We start from the raw sequence: 17,105 nt of genomic DNA, 5'->3' as shown, positions 1-17,105 counted from the left end.
ATTTAAAATGAAATGTAAACAAATCAAAACAAAACAGACAATACTCCAAATAAATAACAGTCTGTTTCTGTATGTCGAAACGAAAATGTGTGCGAACGAAACACGCCCAAACTCGTGTGTGTTTTTCAAATTTGTTTTTTGTTTTGAAGTAAAAGGAAGGTCAAAATATTTGGAAAACTAAAGTTTTGGCGTGTTTCATTCGCACACATTTTCGTTTCGACATACAGAAACAGGCAGTAAAACTTGTTGCTTTTGTTATTAGTAACTTTGAAGTTATAAGCAAACTGGCTTCAGAGTTGTTTTTTAAAAATTTCATCAACCTGCCCAACCTTCTAATAATTGAACCATGGTATCGATTATTTTGTAAAAATTCAACATTCAAAATAGACAGATTTGTCTATTGTTATTATCGAATTAAAAATCCTTAACCTAACATCTATTGAAATGAATAGAAATTACGCGACTTTTCGGTTTTGTGGACGTGAAAAAGTAATTCCGTAGTTACACGTACACATTTTTCGGAAAAGTAAATTGTTGGCCTGTTCCCATACTTTATAAAGTGGTAAAAGTCGTAAAAGTTTTAAAAGACGTAAACGATTTTCATATAAATTTTGTGTGCGGGAACGCAAAATGTGTAAAAGTGTTAAAAATTTTAGAAACTTTTTAATTCTGGAACAGAGCTTCTATTTTTGAGAATGTTTAAAAGTAGAGCTGGCAAAAATCGATGGCACTATCGATAATATCGATTATTATTAACAATTTTAATATCGATAGTTAATTTTGTCTATCGAGATTATAAGACTAAAAATCTCTAAATTAAAATTCATTGAAATAATTTGAAATTTCGCTGCTTTTCGGTTTTGTGGATGTCAGAAATTAGCTTCGTTCCAGAACTAAAAAGTTTTTACACATTTTTCCCCAAAATGTGTTCCCGTACACCAAAACAGTTGCAAAATGTTCACATCTCTTTGAACAAAAATGGCGCTGAATACCTTTCTTTTTAGAAACTACACAAAAAATTTGAGCGAGCAAAAATGTGCAACATGTTTGCCGGCTTCTGATTGGCTGACACGCCGACTTTGACATTTGTTCCATATTTCCGTTCCCGTACATTTTGGAAAAATGTGTATGTTTGACTCATTTTCAACAGTTTGCTCTTTTGACACTTTGATCTTAATGAACCCAGCAAAAAGTTTGCATCCGCGGATGCAGTTAAATTACTAGAACAAGTCCGTGTTTAGACACACGGGAAAGTAAATTCAGTTTTTAGGCAATAGGGGGTAGGAAAGAGTATTGAGGAGCTCTTTCCTCTCCGCTCTCTCCCAAAAACTCAATTTACTTTCCCGAGAAATTTGTGTGTCTAAACACAGACCAATTGCTGCTGGAGTACATCTTTTCCTATGAATTCACCTATGAATTTTACAAGATTTTTGCTGGGAAGCTATTAAGTCCGTATTCACGCGTACACATTTTTCAGAAAAGTAAAGTGTGGCTGACTTCATAAATGCAGTATTTACACTGCAAAAATGACAATATCATAAAAAGATGAAGTAAATATGTGTGGCAACACTGACATTGTCAAAAAAAAGACGTGTCATTTTGCTGCATTCATGAACGCACACATTGCTTTACTTTTTGTAAAATTTCGCTTTTTGAAAATAAATTCATTATTGCTGTGTTCCAGAACCTGCAATAAGCTACTATTTTTTACTACGATATAGAGTTGTGCCAAAGAAACTATATGGAACTATCTCGTTCACTTCGCAGTTCCAATGGCCCACATTTTTTCTTTGAACAAACTGCGTATACTTAACAACAAAACAAACATAAATATATTTAATAATAACATTTAATTAATGAAATAGTGAAAATTTAACTATTAATATTAATTTAATTATTAATGTAAAGTATAGTACACATTGACAAGCAAAACTGACAGTCACCGAGGTCTATTTCGTGAATATCAAAGCTTAATAGAAAAACTTCTTTTATAATCTCTAAATAATATCGTAAATATTGTATTTCAAACGTTTTTAGCTAAATAAAAGTTGTTATTTGCCGGAAAATTGTCCTTAAAGTACGTTGACTGTCAGTTTTGACTGTTAGTGTGTACTCCCCTTTAATTATTTTGTGTTGTTTTTTTGGGTTTTTTGGTTTATTTATATCTTTTTTTGTTTTTATTGGTATGAGAAACACAACAAACGCGAATGATAAAATAAAGAGGACACGCAAAGATCTTAAATTTCACGTTAACGTGTGTGGACATTAACGAAATTTGAAAAGAAACTTTAACGAAATTGGTTTCATGAAACCTTGCTAGTCTGACCATCGACTTACTATCACACGTTATATTTCATGATGTTACTCATACGTTTTGGAACTGGTACAAGGAACTAGATTACTCTTGCAGTACTGGAACAGACCATATATTGAATAATTGGTGTGTCTTTTTACTTACCCTGCGTTTACAAATGACAGGACAGTTGAGTTCATGTATTGATTGTCAAAAACCCAAAACTTGCCTGTGTGACGTAGGCGTCCAGACAACTTCAAAAACAGTTGTAAAATTATGAATGAAAATCATCGATTCCTTTTCGTTTTCCGTTCACATATTTTGTTTTTGTACATATTCTTTTGTTTTAAGCACATTTGAATTATCATCTCACTTCTTTTTCACAAAAATGTCAAAAATTTGTCGACCCGACTGTCTGTGAAAAAATTATGGACAGCTGGGAAACAAACGACAAATGTATGTATGTGTTAGTAAATCAGAGTTGTATTTGAAGTCAAACTGTCTGGTGTAAACGCCTAGTTACTAATTGTTGCTGAAACAAATGAATGGCGATGACAAATTAACGATAATATCGATAGCAATCGACTTTTTGAAATTAAATATCGAAAATATCTAATGTTGGGAATATCGATAGTTTGCCAGCTCTAATCTAACTACTAGAGCTGGCAAAAAATCGATGGCACTATCGATAATATCGATTGTTATTTAAAAATTCAATATCGATAGATAGTTTTGTCTATCGATATTATCGGAATAAAAACCCCTAACCTGAAATCCATTGAAATAAATAGAAATTTCCCTACTTTTCGGTTATGTGTGTGTAAGAAAGTAAGTCCGTAGTCACACGTACTCATTTTTCGGTAAAATAAAATGTATTTTTTTAACATTTTTTATAAAACGAAAGCATTTGTTTATTCTCCTTTACTACTTTTGCATAATTTCAAGAAAATCATTGACATTTCCGCCATTTTCATATCCAAATTAATGGTGATTACAGCTTAACGATAATATCGATAGCAATCGATATTTTAAAACATTATATCGAAAATATCTAATGTTGGGAATATCGATGGTTTGCCAGCTCTACTAACTACACACTACATGGTTACCGAGTAACTAAATCGTTGATATAAGTACCGAATAACTTTTTCTACAAATCAAATACACATTCCAAGAAAAAAAACTTTTTGACAGTTCGAGCAGAACAGTAAAAAATAACAAAGAACGAGCGAAATTTTTTTCGGGTTATTGATATTTTTGCAGTTTTCAAATTAAATTTATCTGTAGAAATCTAATAAACAAAGAAACTGTAAAACAACGTCGACGGAAAATGTTGCAATCGTAGTTAATAAACTATTTACATTTATTTCGTGAATTTCTGCACTTACAACTTTGGACACACACACACTCAAAGATACCCGACAAGGAAGAAGGAAGAAGAAAGAAGAACCGAAAAAATACCGACTAGCAGCCAACCAAACCAACAAAACAGCCCTATTCATGTAATTGATTAGAAGAGGCTTTGTAACAGACCATTCTCTAAAGAAAAAGAATTTGTTCTGTTCAACAAGCAAAAGAAAATGGAACAAAATGCCAATGATCCCTTTGCATCGGAAAATAGTGGTACGGCTCGTTTTATAGGTGGCGGTGGTGGTGCTGGTGCTGCAGACCACTCCCTAGATAATGGTCCTGGCAGTTCCGCAGCTTTGGGCACCAATACAGCTGGTACTGTAAGTGCTGCCCATGAATTTCACACAATGAAACCTGGCCTTAGCTGTGGACTCAAGCCGCCAACTGGACGCACTGAAATTCCCCACAGTGAATTGGTCAAGATGTTGTACTACTTAGAAGGAGAGTTGCAAGCCCGTGATGTTGTTATAGCAGCATTGCGCAATGAACGTGTCAAACAATACATTTCCCAACTCAAAGTGAAACGCTTACAACCCAATGATCCTCATGCTGCAATATTTCGCGATAAAATTGCCCTCTCCGGTAATCTAATATCACGCGAATCATCAACACAAGCTGCCCAAGCTGAAATGGAAGTGCGACAAATAATCGAACAACAAATGGAACAGCAATATCAAATGGTTAGCAAACAGCGAGCAACACATTTACGTATGGTTAGCATTCTCACCGAATCGCTGGAAAATAATCAGCGTATGCTCCAAGAGTTGGAAGAGGAGAAACGTAAACATGAACATGATACAGCTCAGGGTGATGATATAACATATGGCTTAGAATTGGAACGTACTAAGCTGAGGCAGGAACTGGAAGAAGAAAGGGAAAAGGTGAAAAAGTTCGAAAAAGATTTGAAAAAGTTACAAGAAACGTTGGATTTTGAAAGAAATCGCCAGAAGCAAATTGTGTTGCTGCTGATTGCCGAACGCAAGAAAATCATGATGAAATATATTGAAGAGGGTAAGTATGGAAACAAATCATAGTCCACGAACATGCCCAAAGCGGGCTAGGGAGACTTCTGGAATTGGAAAATTGGAATTTTTATTCTCTCTGAAATATTATGAGGAGAAGTCTTTGTTGAACTGCGCGATAGAATTTTATTGACCGGGAAATTTGCCTTCAGTCCAGTTTTGTACCAGGACCTGAATCTTGCTGTTATACTTACCACAGGCATTCCTGAGAACCAGGATATATTTTTTTATTGCAGAAGTCTATACTTCCTAAGATATGGGCCTTTAAAATTCCGCATGTTTCAAAGATTTTTCTCATATTTTTACAGCCGACCAAGGTATTATGGGTATCATTGTAAAGTCCTAGAGGTCCACCAAAAAAATAAACTGAATTTTTTACTCTAACGAGGGTTTATACAATTTGATACGACCAAAAATGTAACTCATCGAAATAAAATTATAGACCAAGAGTATTTTTGTAATATTTATCCCAAGCAAGGTGGGTGATAGGAATATCATAATACTCCCAAAGCTCAAAACTCCTACGATGGCTATCGAAAGGTGTGACTGACTATGGTCCAACCATTGCAGATCGCAATATTTGTCACAAACTTAGGCATATCTTCCCTTTACCGACAGTATGCAGAAAGATATGGAAAAATTTTCCACAGAAAGTGCTTTGCGAAAATTCCCTTGTTTAATGGCCGGCTACTTAGAGAAAAATTATAAATTAATAGAAAATTGTGTTACTGTTCCCGAGATTTGCACCTGTCCATAGGAGAAAGTTTCAAAATCCCGGCCGAAGGCCGTCTATTAAAAGAAACTTACGACAGAGATATACCCTCAGCCTATGTGAATTGAAACTTTCATCTATGGTATGATCGAATGTATTTAGGGACTTTTCTGTATTTTGTGGCCTTTTTGGACATTTGAACTTGCCGACGAAAATATGGATTAGGATTAAAGTTCAAAAGTGTTGCAGAGGAGACACTTAAAGGAATGGGCCGTCATAGTCCATTATGGAAGTGGATTTTATTTTGGGAGTCATATCTTTTCGATAGATATCGCGCACAGTAGTCATTTCATTGGACCAGTACGCCAGGAAGTATCTACATGTCCACGGAAAACATTGTATTGCTATAAACAGGACCACAACGAACAGCATCGGATCTTCGAACAGACTAAGTGCAGTTTATGCACTTAGAGACAAATGTTGAACTTTTTTGGAGGAAGTACCCTAAAGTATCTCCATATTAGAAGTTAAACTAAATTTGAACAAATCGCTTGATCAGTTCGAGAGTTATCGTGCTCTCCAACCACCACACTGGGTGTCATAGGGGTTTTTACAACTTCTGGTTATTTTCTCAGGAAGTATAGACTTGCCCCTGATAAAACATGTACTGCCGTAATGGGGGCAGCAAATACAAGATGTTACAACAAAAATCGAAGCGATACGAGAGCAGCTCCTAAACTGAACTTTTCCAAAATTGTGTGTGGGAGGTACCCAAAGGAGTGGACCGATAGAGTCTATATTGGAACCTCACCTATGTCTGGTAGAAATTTCACGATGTGCAAAGTATGGACCAAATCGGTTACTATCTTTAAGAGTTATCGTGCGAACAATTTTTCCGAACATTTTTGAACTTTTCTGGAGAAGGTACCTGAAGTAGTGGACCGATATGGCTCATCTTCGAACTTAAACTACCAAATTTTGGACCAAATCGATTGATCCGTTCGAGAGTTATATTGCGCACCAACCACTACACCCGGTGTCATAGGGATTTTTTGCAACTTTCAGACTATTTTCTCAGGAAGTATGGACTTGCCCCTGATGAAACTTGTACCATCGTATGGGGAGCAGTGAATACAAGTTGTTACAACAAAAATCAAAGAGATCCGAGAGCAGCTCCTAAACTGAATTTTTCCTAAATTTTGTGTGGTAGGTACCCGAAGGAGTGGGCCGATTGTGTCCATACTAGAACCTCATCTAAGTCTGGTAGAAATTTCACGATGTGCAAAGTATGGACCAAATCGTTTATTACCTTCAAGAGTTATCGTGTGTACAAATTTTCCGAACATTTTTCGAACTTTTGTGGGGGAGGTACCGGAAGAAGTGGACCGATATAACCCATCTTCGAACTTAAACTAAGTTTGGACAAAATATTAGGAAAGCCAAACTTTGAACCGAATCGGTTGCTCCGTTCGAGAGTTGTCGTGCGCACCAGCCAGACAGACAGACGGACGGACATAGCTAAATCGACACCAAATTTTCTGAAACACATTTCGTCCAAACATACTTGGGGTCTAAAACCATTATTTCGATGAGGCACATTTTGACCGTATGAAAGTGTATATTCCCTCGTTAGCATAAATGCTGAGGTTATAAAAATCAAACTGTCGGTAAAGGAAATTTGTTGCATATTTTTTTCACGTGACCCATAAAATAAAGTAATGAAATTTTGAATGTGTGACTGAATTCGGTCTACAAATAAGTGTTCCAAATTATATCGAAATCGGTTCAGATTTGGATATAGCTCCCATATACGTGAAATCGTATTTTCTGTACCACACACGCTATATATGTCCGAATTCGATGAACTTGGGAATGTGTGACTGAATTCGGTCTAGAAATAAATGTGCCAAATTAAATCCAAATCGGTTCAGATTTGGATATAGCTCCCATATATATTTTCGCCCGATTTCACGTATTTTCTGTACCAAACACGCTATATATGTCCGATTTCGATGAAATTTGGAATGTGTGACTGAATTCGGTCTGGAAATAAATGTGCCAAATTATATCCAAATCGGTTCAGATTTGGATATAGCTACCATATATATTTTCGGCCGATTTCACGTATTTGCTGCACCAAACACGCTATATACGTCCAATTTTGATGAAATTTTGAATGTGTGACTAAATTTGGTCTACAAATAAATGTGCCAAATTATATCGAAATCGGTTCAGATTTGGATATAGCTCCCATATATATCTTCGGCCGATTTCACGTATTTGCTGCACCAAACACCCTATATACGTTCGATTTTGATGAAATTTGGGATGTTTGACTTAATTCGGCCTACAAATAAGTGTGCCAAATTATATCCAAATCGGTTCAGATTTGGATATAGCTCCCATATATATTTTCGCCAGATTTCACGTAATTGCTGCACCAAACACGCTATATACGTCCGATTTTGATGAAATTTGGAATGTTTGACTGAATTCGGTCTAAAAATAAGTGTCCCAAATTATATCGAAATCGGTTCAGATTTGGATATAGCTCCCATATATATTTTCGGCCGATTTTACATATTTTCTGTACCAAACACGCTATATATTTCCGAATTCGATGAACTTGGGAATGTGTGACTGAATTCGGTCTAGAAATAAATGTGCCAAATTAAATCCAAATCGGTTCAGATTTGGATATAGCTCCCATATATATTTTCGCCCGATTTCACGTATTTTCTGTACCAAACACGCTATATATGTCCGATTTCGATGAAATTTGGAATGTGTGACTGAATTCGGTCTGGAAATAAATGTGCCAAATTATATCGAAATCGGTTAAGATCTGGATATAGCTTCCTTATATATTTTCGGCCGATTCCACGTATTTTCTGTACCACACACGCTATATACGTCCGATTTTGATGAAATTTGGGATGTTTGACTGAATTCGGTCTACAAGGAAGTGTGCCAAATTATATCGAAATCGGTTCAGATTTGGATATAGCTCCCATATATATTTTCGGCCGATTTCGCGAATTTGCTGCACCAAACACGCTATATATGTCCGATTTCGATGAAATTGGGAATGTTTGACTGAATTCGGTCTAGAAATAAGTGTCCCAAATTATATCGAAATCGGTTCAGATTTGGATATAGCTCCCATATATATTTTCGGCCGATTTCACGTATTTGCTGCACCAAACACGCTATATACGTCCGATTTCGATGAAATTTGGAATGTGTGACTGAATTCGGTCTGGAAATAAATGTGCCAAATTATATCGAAATCGGTTAAGATCTGGATATAGCTTCCTTATATATTTTCGGCCGATTCCACGTATTTTCTGTACCACACACGCTATATATGTCCGATTTCAATGATATTTGGAATGTGTGACTGAATTCGGTCTGGAAATAAATGTGCCAAATTATATCGAAATCGGTTAAGTTCTAGATATAGCTCCGATTTATATTTTACATATTCACAGTGGTGTAGGGTATCATATAGAGTCGGCCCCGCCCGACTTTGATCCTTTCCTTACTGGTTTTTTTAAATAAGCTCATTAATAAAAATAAATATGTCATCTGTATGTTCCAGGAAAACGTTCCGAAGATCTTGCCCAAATATTGGCCGAAGAAAAGCAACGTTCCGATACCATTGCCGAGGGTCTAGAAGAGGAAAGTAAAAAATCTTTACGCATGGAAGAGGAATTGGAGAAACAGCAGGCAGCTTTTGAACAAGAACGTAAAATACTTAAGGCCAATTTGACTAAGGAAGAATTGAGGTACATTTTTTGGAACATTTATTTATTTATTTCATAGAATGCAATTTTAAGCCCTAGGGCTTTGGCAAGTAAATAACTACTCAGGTATAATTTTATCATGCGATAAAAAAAATAATCAATTTTAAGTTTTAATACAAATTTCTCAAAATAAAAAAATTAAAAAAAAACATTGTTCATGCACAATCAACAAAAAAACATATGGAAAATAGTGTATTAAAATCGAAGTATGTTGTGTTGTTGATTTGATTAATCTTTTACAATATTTTCATTTCATTTATTATTCATACATTACAATGCCAGTAAGTCTTTCAGACCAGATTTAGCATTACATAGAATACAAAAAAAAAAAATTAATTGTTTTTTTATTTATTTTCTATCTCCTCCCATTACAGGGTCAAGGAATTAGAACAAGAGCTGCTGGCATTGCGGGCCGAAAATGAGGCTTTGAAAAAACATCAACAACAATTGCAACAAAATGCCGCCTTGGCTGGCGGCAGTAGTGCAGCAAAGTCTCGAGCTTTTAGTGGTAAGTTTAGAGTTTAAAAATCGGACAAATATACTCAAAAATTTTATATAATGAAAAATATTTATAAAATATTTTTTTAAGTGAATTTCTTTAATTTTAAAACTTTTTTAATTTCTTTAATACAGAAATATTTTGTTAACCAAAAAAAAAAAGTAATAGTTTAAAAAACAAAAAATACTAAAAGTTTTTCTTTTAAATTATAAACCTGCAAAATCAAAAGAAAAAAAAAATCAAAACAACTACTATTTGACTTTGAATAAAACGAAAAAAAAAATCTTTATTAAAAACTCCATTTTATTGCTTCTTCACCTTCTTTTTTTCCTTTATTACAAACAAATTTTTTCAACCAAAAAAACCAACGAAACCAAACCTTCCCAAAAAATCGTTTAATTTAAATAAACTTTACTCAACAATTTAAACAAATTCCAAAGATATCTGAAAATTGTATAAAAAACAAGGTGATTTTTTAATTTTCTTCTTCTTTTCATATTTCATTTCATTGATTTCTTACTTGTCCTCAATATCAATTTTGTAATAATTTTGTTTTTCTTCTTCTTCCAATGTCTTATTCTTCATTACACCCTCACCTTGCACTTTAATTTTGCGTTATTAGTTATTTTTCTTCATTGTCACTATTTGGTTTTTTTTAGGTTATGTTCTACACTAAACGAAACGGGTGTACAAGGTGGCGCAAAAGTAAATTTCCGATGTTTTTTGGCTGTAATTTTCTTCTTGTGCATTATTTTTATTTGGTCTTTTATTTTTTTTTTTACATCAAGTCGAGAATATGATGTCAGATAAATGGCCGCCGCCACAGTTTTATTGTCATTTGAGCCCTTTTTATGGCATTTTCCATCACTTTGGCCAAAACTTCCGGCGATAGGTCCTCACATTCTTGACGGATATTTTCTTTAAGAGCTGAAAGAGTCTCAGGCTTGTTGACATAAACCCGCGACTTCAAAAAGCCCCACAAAAAGAACTCCAGGAAGAAGTCCAGAAAATCTGCGACGAAATTCACTTTGTGCCAAAGTCACAGACCGATTATTGGTCAAATAAATAGTCACCAATATTCCGCGTTCTGGAGCAGTGTAGCGTAACATTGTTTATTAACGTGTATTTCGCATGTGTTTACTACACAAATGTCAAAACGGAACTGACATTGGGGTCCAATCGCAAAATTTATAGCATTTTCTGATAGGAGGGTTACTTTTGCGCCACCTTGTATATGGAAATAAATACCCATGATCACCTTAGCGGTTGTAGCCGATGTCTATGGGTATGAAAATCTAAATTGTCGAAGGTGGACAATATCGGTCTACATCTTCAGTTATTTCCTCCTCAAATATTTAAACGCAGTTTAAGTACTGTTCAATGATCGTTTTGAAATTTTTACCAAAGGTAGTTCTTGTGGTCCTGATTACGACGATATAATTTTTTTTCGTGGTCAAGTCCACAATTCCCTGCATAATGGCCAAAAATCTATAAACAAGTAAAAAAGTATCAGTCGGCTTTGCCGACAGAGATATAACTTCAGCCTGTGTGGACTGAAATAATTTTTTTCCCAAAAAAACTTATGTATTTAGGGAGGTTTTCAAAATTTTGAACGTATGAACCGACAAAAAATGGATAAGATTAAAGTTCAAAAATTTGCGGGGATATCGATAGACATGGATTTTTTACCATACTAGCTTACGAATAACATAATATCGCTGTAAACAGGACCACTAGGAAAACCTGCGGTAAAAATGTCCAAAGGAAACTCGAACAGACCCTTAACCACACAAAAATGTTGAGCATTTGTGTGAGTGGTGCCACAAGGATTGGACAGATAGGGCCCAAATATGAACATAAACTAAGTTTCGACTATATTTAGAGATCCAAGTTTGGACCCAATTGGTTTGCTACGTCTATGAGATATCGCGCGTACAATTTTAGCGAATATTTTCGAACTTTTGTGGGGGAGGTACCGGAAGGAGTGGGCCTATAAGCACCACCTTCGAATTTCATCTAATATTCGAAGAAATATTACAATATTCAAAGTGTGGAACAATGCTGTATTCGGTTCGAGCTCTCCAGCCACTACATGCGGTGCCTTAGGGTTTTTTTTACAACTTCCGGGCTGTTTTCTCAAGAAGTATGGACTTGCCCCAGATGAAACTTGTACCGTCGTATGGGGGGCAGTGAATACAAGTCGCTACAACAAAAATCAAAGCGATTCGAGAGCAGGCCCTAAACTGAACTTTTCCGAAATCGTGTTGAAATTTTAGTTGTTGTTGTTGTTGTTGTAACAGTGTTTTTGTTATGTTTATTTGTTCGTTCCTCTGTTCAATCTGGCTCTGGGTCTATCTCCAGTTCCAGAAAAGTGGCTGCTTCGATGGGATGTAGCCACAGATCCACTGGAGTTAGATGGGTGGGTTTGGCGGGGCAGTTAAAAAGGTGTTGTGTGTCGTGCGGGCCCATGCCGCATACTGGGCATATGTCTTGCACGGCGCGATCGATTTCCGCCCAATAAGAATTTAGCCAAAACTACTCTGGTTTGTCGTGGCAGCTGACGCTCCTCAGCTGCGATAGATGGAGGATGTACTCCGAGTACTTTATTCACACTATAATTGCTTAAGGCCTTGGCAACTGCGTCCGTGTGAATGCTATTCAATCCTGCTTGATATGCTTGTTGATCTAGGGGTTCTCTCCTGTATCGTTGGACCTCTCCCTCTAGAGCATGGATATGCTTCCTGATCTCCCTGAATGGGCCGGGCCTACCCACAAGATGGTGATTGGGATGGCTCACACGATAACAACCAAGCAAGTACTGCAACGAAAGCATCTCATTGTGTTGCTTTACAGAAAGAATTTTTGCCTCCTCATGTAGATGGTCCACTGAAGATTTGAGGAGGCACCCTGTCGCTGTTCTCAGGGCGGCATTCTGGCAAGTTTGAATCTTTTTCCAGTTCGAATCACACAATCTCGGGGACCAGACTGCAGCCGCATAGCTTACCACAGACCGACCTATCGCGTTATATGTGGTCAACAAGGTTTCTTTATCTGCAACCCAAGTGCTGCCGGCCAGGGACTTGAGGACCTTGTTCCTACTTTTCAACTTATCGCAGATAGCTGTGGCGTGTGCGCACGACGTGAATATAGTGTCGAATGTGACCCCTAAAATTTTAGGGCAGTTTGTGGTCGGAATTCTGCTACCGTCGACCACGACATTCAACTCACGTCCAAACTGCGCTGTCCATGTGGTGAACAGAGTGGCTGTAGATTTTGTGGCGGAAATCTGCATATTCCTCGAATGGAAAAAGGTGGCAAGATCAGTTAAATAGTTGTTCTGTCTCTCACAGATGTCATCTGGATAGGTACCCGACGCCAGGATCGTGCAATCATCCGCATACGTCACGATCTCAATGCCGTCTGGAGGGGGTGGAATACAGGAGAGGTAGAGTTTAAACAGTTCCGGAGATATCACCCCACCTTGGGGAACTCCCAGTTTCACTCTACGGGGTTTGGACTTCTTATTCCTAAATTCCACGTACGACTGGCGTCCACACATATAGTTGACTATCCAACGTTTCAAGCTTGGCCGGAGGGTTGTCTGCTCAATGTCCTCAAACAGCGTAGAGTGCCTGACTGTATCAAAGGCTTTTGATAAGTCAAGCGCCACCATCACTGTTCTATCGCACGGCCGTCTCTGGTTGAGTCCTTTACAGATATATGTGGTAATGGCGTGCAGCGCTGTTGTCGTGCTGTGCTGCTTACGGAATCCATGTTGATGATCGGCAACTTGATAGCTATTTCTGATACTGGGGAGGAGCAAGGCCTCAAGTGTCTTTGCTACGGGCGACAAAAGCGAAATCGGTCTGTACGATTCACTTTTGCTGGCATCCTTGCCTGGCTTCCGTAGTGGGACCACCCTGCCCATTTTCCAGACTTCGGGAACAACGAGGGTGGCTAGCGACAAGTTGAAGACTTTGGTGAGATACTCGACTCCCGGCTCATCCAGCTGCTTCAACATTACCATGGAGATTCCATCAGGGCCCAACGCTTTGGATGATTTAGCGTTCCTGATGGCATTGGCAACATCATCCATTGTAAATTGTGGTGGTTCATCCTCGGCAGGAAGAGATCTGATGCGACGTAATACTCTTCTCTTCGCCCTGTCACTCTCGGGATGCTCGACCAACTGTCGATTGAAATTACTTGCGCACCTCTTCGGGTCAGTCAACGTAACGTCGCCAAACGTGACTGAGGTCCTATCTTCCCTTCTTCCAGGGTTCGAGAGTGACTTAACCGTTGCCCACAATTCACCTATACCCGCTCCAATGTTGCAGCTCTTCAGATGATTTAACCATTTGTTCCGCTTATGCTCGCCGACCAGCCTGTTAACTTCCAGTGTCAGCTCCCTGACTCTGGGGTCATTGGGGTTGATACGACGAAGCTCATCACGCTCATTTGCTAATCCCGTCGCCTCTGCTGGGAAATTTGGTCTTACTTCGGGTATTCGCCCAGCAGGGATATGGCGAGCGGCTGCAGCAGTGATGATGTCCCGCTACCCGAACATCAGAAGGATTGGGCAATTCTCTGAAGCGGTGATTGGTGAACTCTCTGAAACTCGGCCAATCAGCTTTTTTATGATTGACGAACGTGCGGCGTTCAGAGGTGATGAAGTCGGGTGGTCTGCTAATGGAGACAATTATGGGGAGATGGTCTGATCCAAGGGAAATGACGGGTTGCCAGGTAACGTCATTTGTCAGACCAGGTGACACGATGGTTATGTCAGGCGAACTGTGACACTCTCCTCTAATTCTGGTAGGGGCGTCCTCATTGACCGTGCAAAACGTAGAGCTATCAATCTGCTCAGCCAGCGCTGTACCTCTCTGGTCGTTTCCGAGGGCCGAATGCCACATCTCATGATGCGCATTAAAATCCCCCAGGACCAGACGATTATGACCTTGCAAGAGCGGGCTAATGTCAGGCCTATAATCAGGGATACAGCTATTTCTCGGCGGGATGTTTACGTTCAACAACTCTATCTCGGCAGCTCCACACCTGACTGCTACCCCCATACAGTCCATGTACGGGTCATTAGAGACAGGCTCAAACGAGATAGGTCTGTATTGGACAGACTGGTGCAATAGAAAAGCCAATCCCCCATCTCCACTTCTGGTGCGATCTTTCCTCAGAACATTGTAACCATCACAATGCTCTAAGCTGTGGTTGTTGTTCAGCTTGGTTTCCTGCACCGCCGCGACCTTGATGTTCTTCCGACTCATAAAATGTGTACAGTGTGTACATCCAGGTCGCATTTGTTGTCCGATTTGGCTGAAAATTGGGCAAGATCATATTTTTAGCCGTCGGAAGAACGCTATTGCTTTTGGTGAAAATCGGTTCAGATTTGGATATAGCTCCCATATATATTTTCGACCGATTTGACGTATTTGCTGCACCAAACACGCTATATACGACCGAATTTGATGAAATTTGGATTGTGTGACTGAATTCGGTCTAAAAATAAATGTGCTAAATTACAACGAAATCGGTTCAGATTTGGATAAAGCTCCTATATATATTTTCGGCCGATTTGACGTATTTGCTGCACGAAACACGCTATATACGGAAGATTTTGATGAAATTTGGTTTGTGTGACTAAATTCGGTCTAAAAATAAATGTGCCAAATTATATCGAAATCGGTTCAGATTTGGATATAGCTCCCATATATATATTCGCCCGATTTCACGTATTTGCTGCACCAAACACCCTATAGTTGCCAATTTTAATGAACTTTGGAATGTGTGACAGCATTTTGCCTAGTAATAAGAGTACTATATTATATAGAACTCAGTTCAAATTGATATACATATGTATATCTGCTATATTTTACATATTCACAGTGGTGTAGGGTATCATGTAGTCGGCCCCGCCCGACTATGATCCTTTCCTCACTGGTGAACCATATGAGATCTTTTTGGAAACAGTTATAGATCGAACGATTACTCCATAACATCATTGTAAATATGCCAACTCCGTAGTGTAGAACATAACCTAAGTTCTTTTTTTTTAATTTTAATTTGTTTTACGTTACGTTCTACGTGTGTGTGTGTAAAGAAACGGATATGAACAGCTAGTAAAAACTTGCACTATTATCATTTCAAAAAAAAAAAAAAAAATTAAAAACCAAATCATTAACTTTTTTTGTTCATGTTATTTGTTTGTTGTATGTAAAAAAACGTTGAATTCTTCATCCTTCTTCTTCCTTCAAATCTATTTGTATTCCTCTAACCTAGTCTATAGTGTTTCTCTATCTCTTGTTCTCATTTGAAGATTTTTGTGCCACATAAATATTTTAAAGTACATATTGTAACTTTTACTAATACTAATGTGTGTTTTTTATGTTTTTCCCATGTTTGCTTCTTCTTCTTCTTCTTGTATTGCTTACATTCCTGTTACTTGTGTGTACGTGATTGTGTTATCGTACTCGTGTCCTTGTTCGCGTAGCAGAAGATGGATGTGCCACATCTATGGTTAATATAGCAAAAATTGTACAACCCACGGCAACAGTATCTAGTGTCCCTGTATCAGGTCCTACCACTGGTATAGCTCGTTCTCTTGCCCCAGGACAGAATTTACGTACGGGTGTAGCAACAGCTCCTACTATAACACCTTTACCTCAAATGGCTTCGGTAGTGGTCTCCCAACAGCAACAACAACAGCCAGCATCCGCATCACCATCTGGAGTAGTGGCACCCTTGTCATCGTTAGCGGCCACATCTGGTGGTGATAGTATTTTACCATCCTCACCATTAACTTTAAATCCTGCAATAGCATCAACAGCATCAGGTGTTGCAGCTGCTAGTGTGGCGCCACCATCACCCTCACCCAAAATGCAACCCACAGCCACAATACAAAGGGCACCAGGTGGGAAATATTCGGCACTGGCAGCTGCTGCAGCAGCTGGCCATTCCCTGGATCAAGCACCTCCGCCACATCCGGTACCCATAGCAGTGCCGCCAGTTACAGTACCACCATCAGGTGCCCGAGGTGCACCTCCACCAATACCTCCCAATAAACCAATAGTACCACCAAAACGTGAACCATCGCTATCACGTTTGGGTTCCATTACCGGTGCTGCTGCCGCCGCCGTTGCAGCTGCTAATGCTAAAATTAATTAGGAAACAACACAACAATAACAATAACAACATCAGCATCATCGTCATCATCAACCACAACAACAATTGCAACAAAAGCAACAAATTATTAATATAGTAAAAGGAGTTTTTTGCATAGTTGCAAAAAAATACCCAACAACTACAATAATACTCTCTTAAACTTACTTTATACAAGAAAAAAGAAAGAAAA

The 17,105-nt window shown here is 38.2% G+C and overlaps 1 protein-coding gene across 2 annotated transcripts; it reads left to right on the top strand.

Moving 5' to 3' along the window:
- Positions 1-3,428: 3,428 nt before the first annotated feature.
- Naus (cortactin binding protein N-terminal like nausicaa) lies at positions 3,429-17,105 on the top strand. Of its 2 annotated transcripts, none has more exons than XM_073955974.1 (4): positions 3,429-4,714; positions 9,039-9,225; positions 9,618-9,751; positions 16,248-17,105. In XM_073955974.1, exons 1-4 carry the CDS (start codon positions 3,874-3,876, stop codon positions 16,916-16,918), a joined length of 1,833 nt encoding a protein of 610 aa, XP_073812075.1. In that variant the 5' UTR covers positions 3,429-3,873; the 3' UTR covers positions 16,919-17,105. The 2 variants fall into 2 exon arrangements, with proteins under 2 accessions (XP_073812075.1, XP_073812074.1); XM_073955973.1 differs by having other exon boundaries at positions 3,432-4,714; positions 16,245-17,105.

Source organism: Musca autumnalis, unplaced genomic scaffold, assembly GCF_047663935.1.
Source record: "Musca autumnalis isolate F117 unplaced genomic scaffold, ASM4766393v1 scaffold_5, whole genome shotgun sequence".
NCBI classification, from domain to species: domain Eukaryota; kingdom Metazoa; phylum Arthropoda; class Insecta; order Diptera; family Muscidae; genus Musca; species Musca autumnalis.
Note: the sequence above shows the minus strand (reverse complement) of the source record. Positions and strands in the feature narration are given on the sequence as shown.

Excerpts from the sequence above, each read along its gene's own strand:
- Naus (XM_073955973.1), top strand. The coding sequence starts at position 3,874 with ATGGAACAAAATGCCAATGATCCCTTTGCATCGGAAAATAGTGGTACG. Across the intron at positions 4,715-9,038 it reads GATGAAATATATTGAAGAGG|GAAAACGTTCCGAAGATCTT; the intron begins GTAAGTATGGAA and ends TGTATGTTCCAG. Across the intron at positions 9,226-9,617 it reads TTGACTAAGGAAGAATTGAG|GGTCAAGGAATTAGAACAAG; the intron begins GTACATTTTTTG and ends CTCCCATTACAG.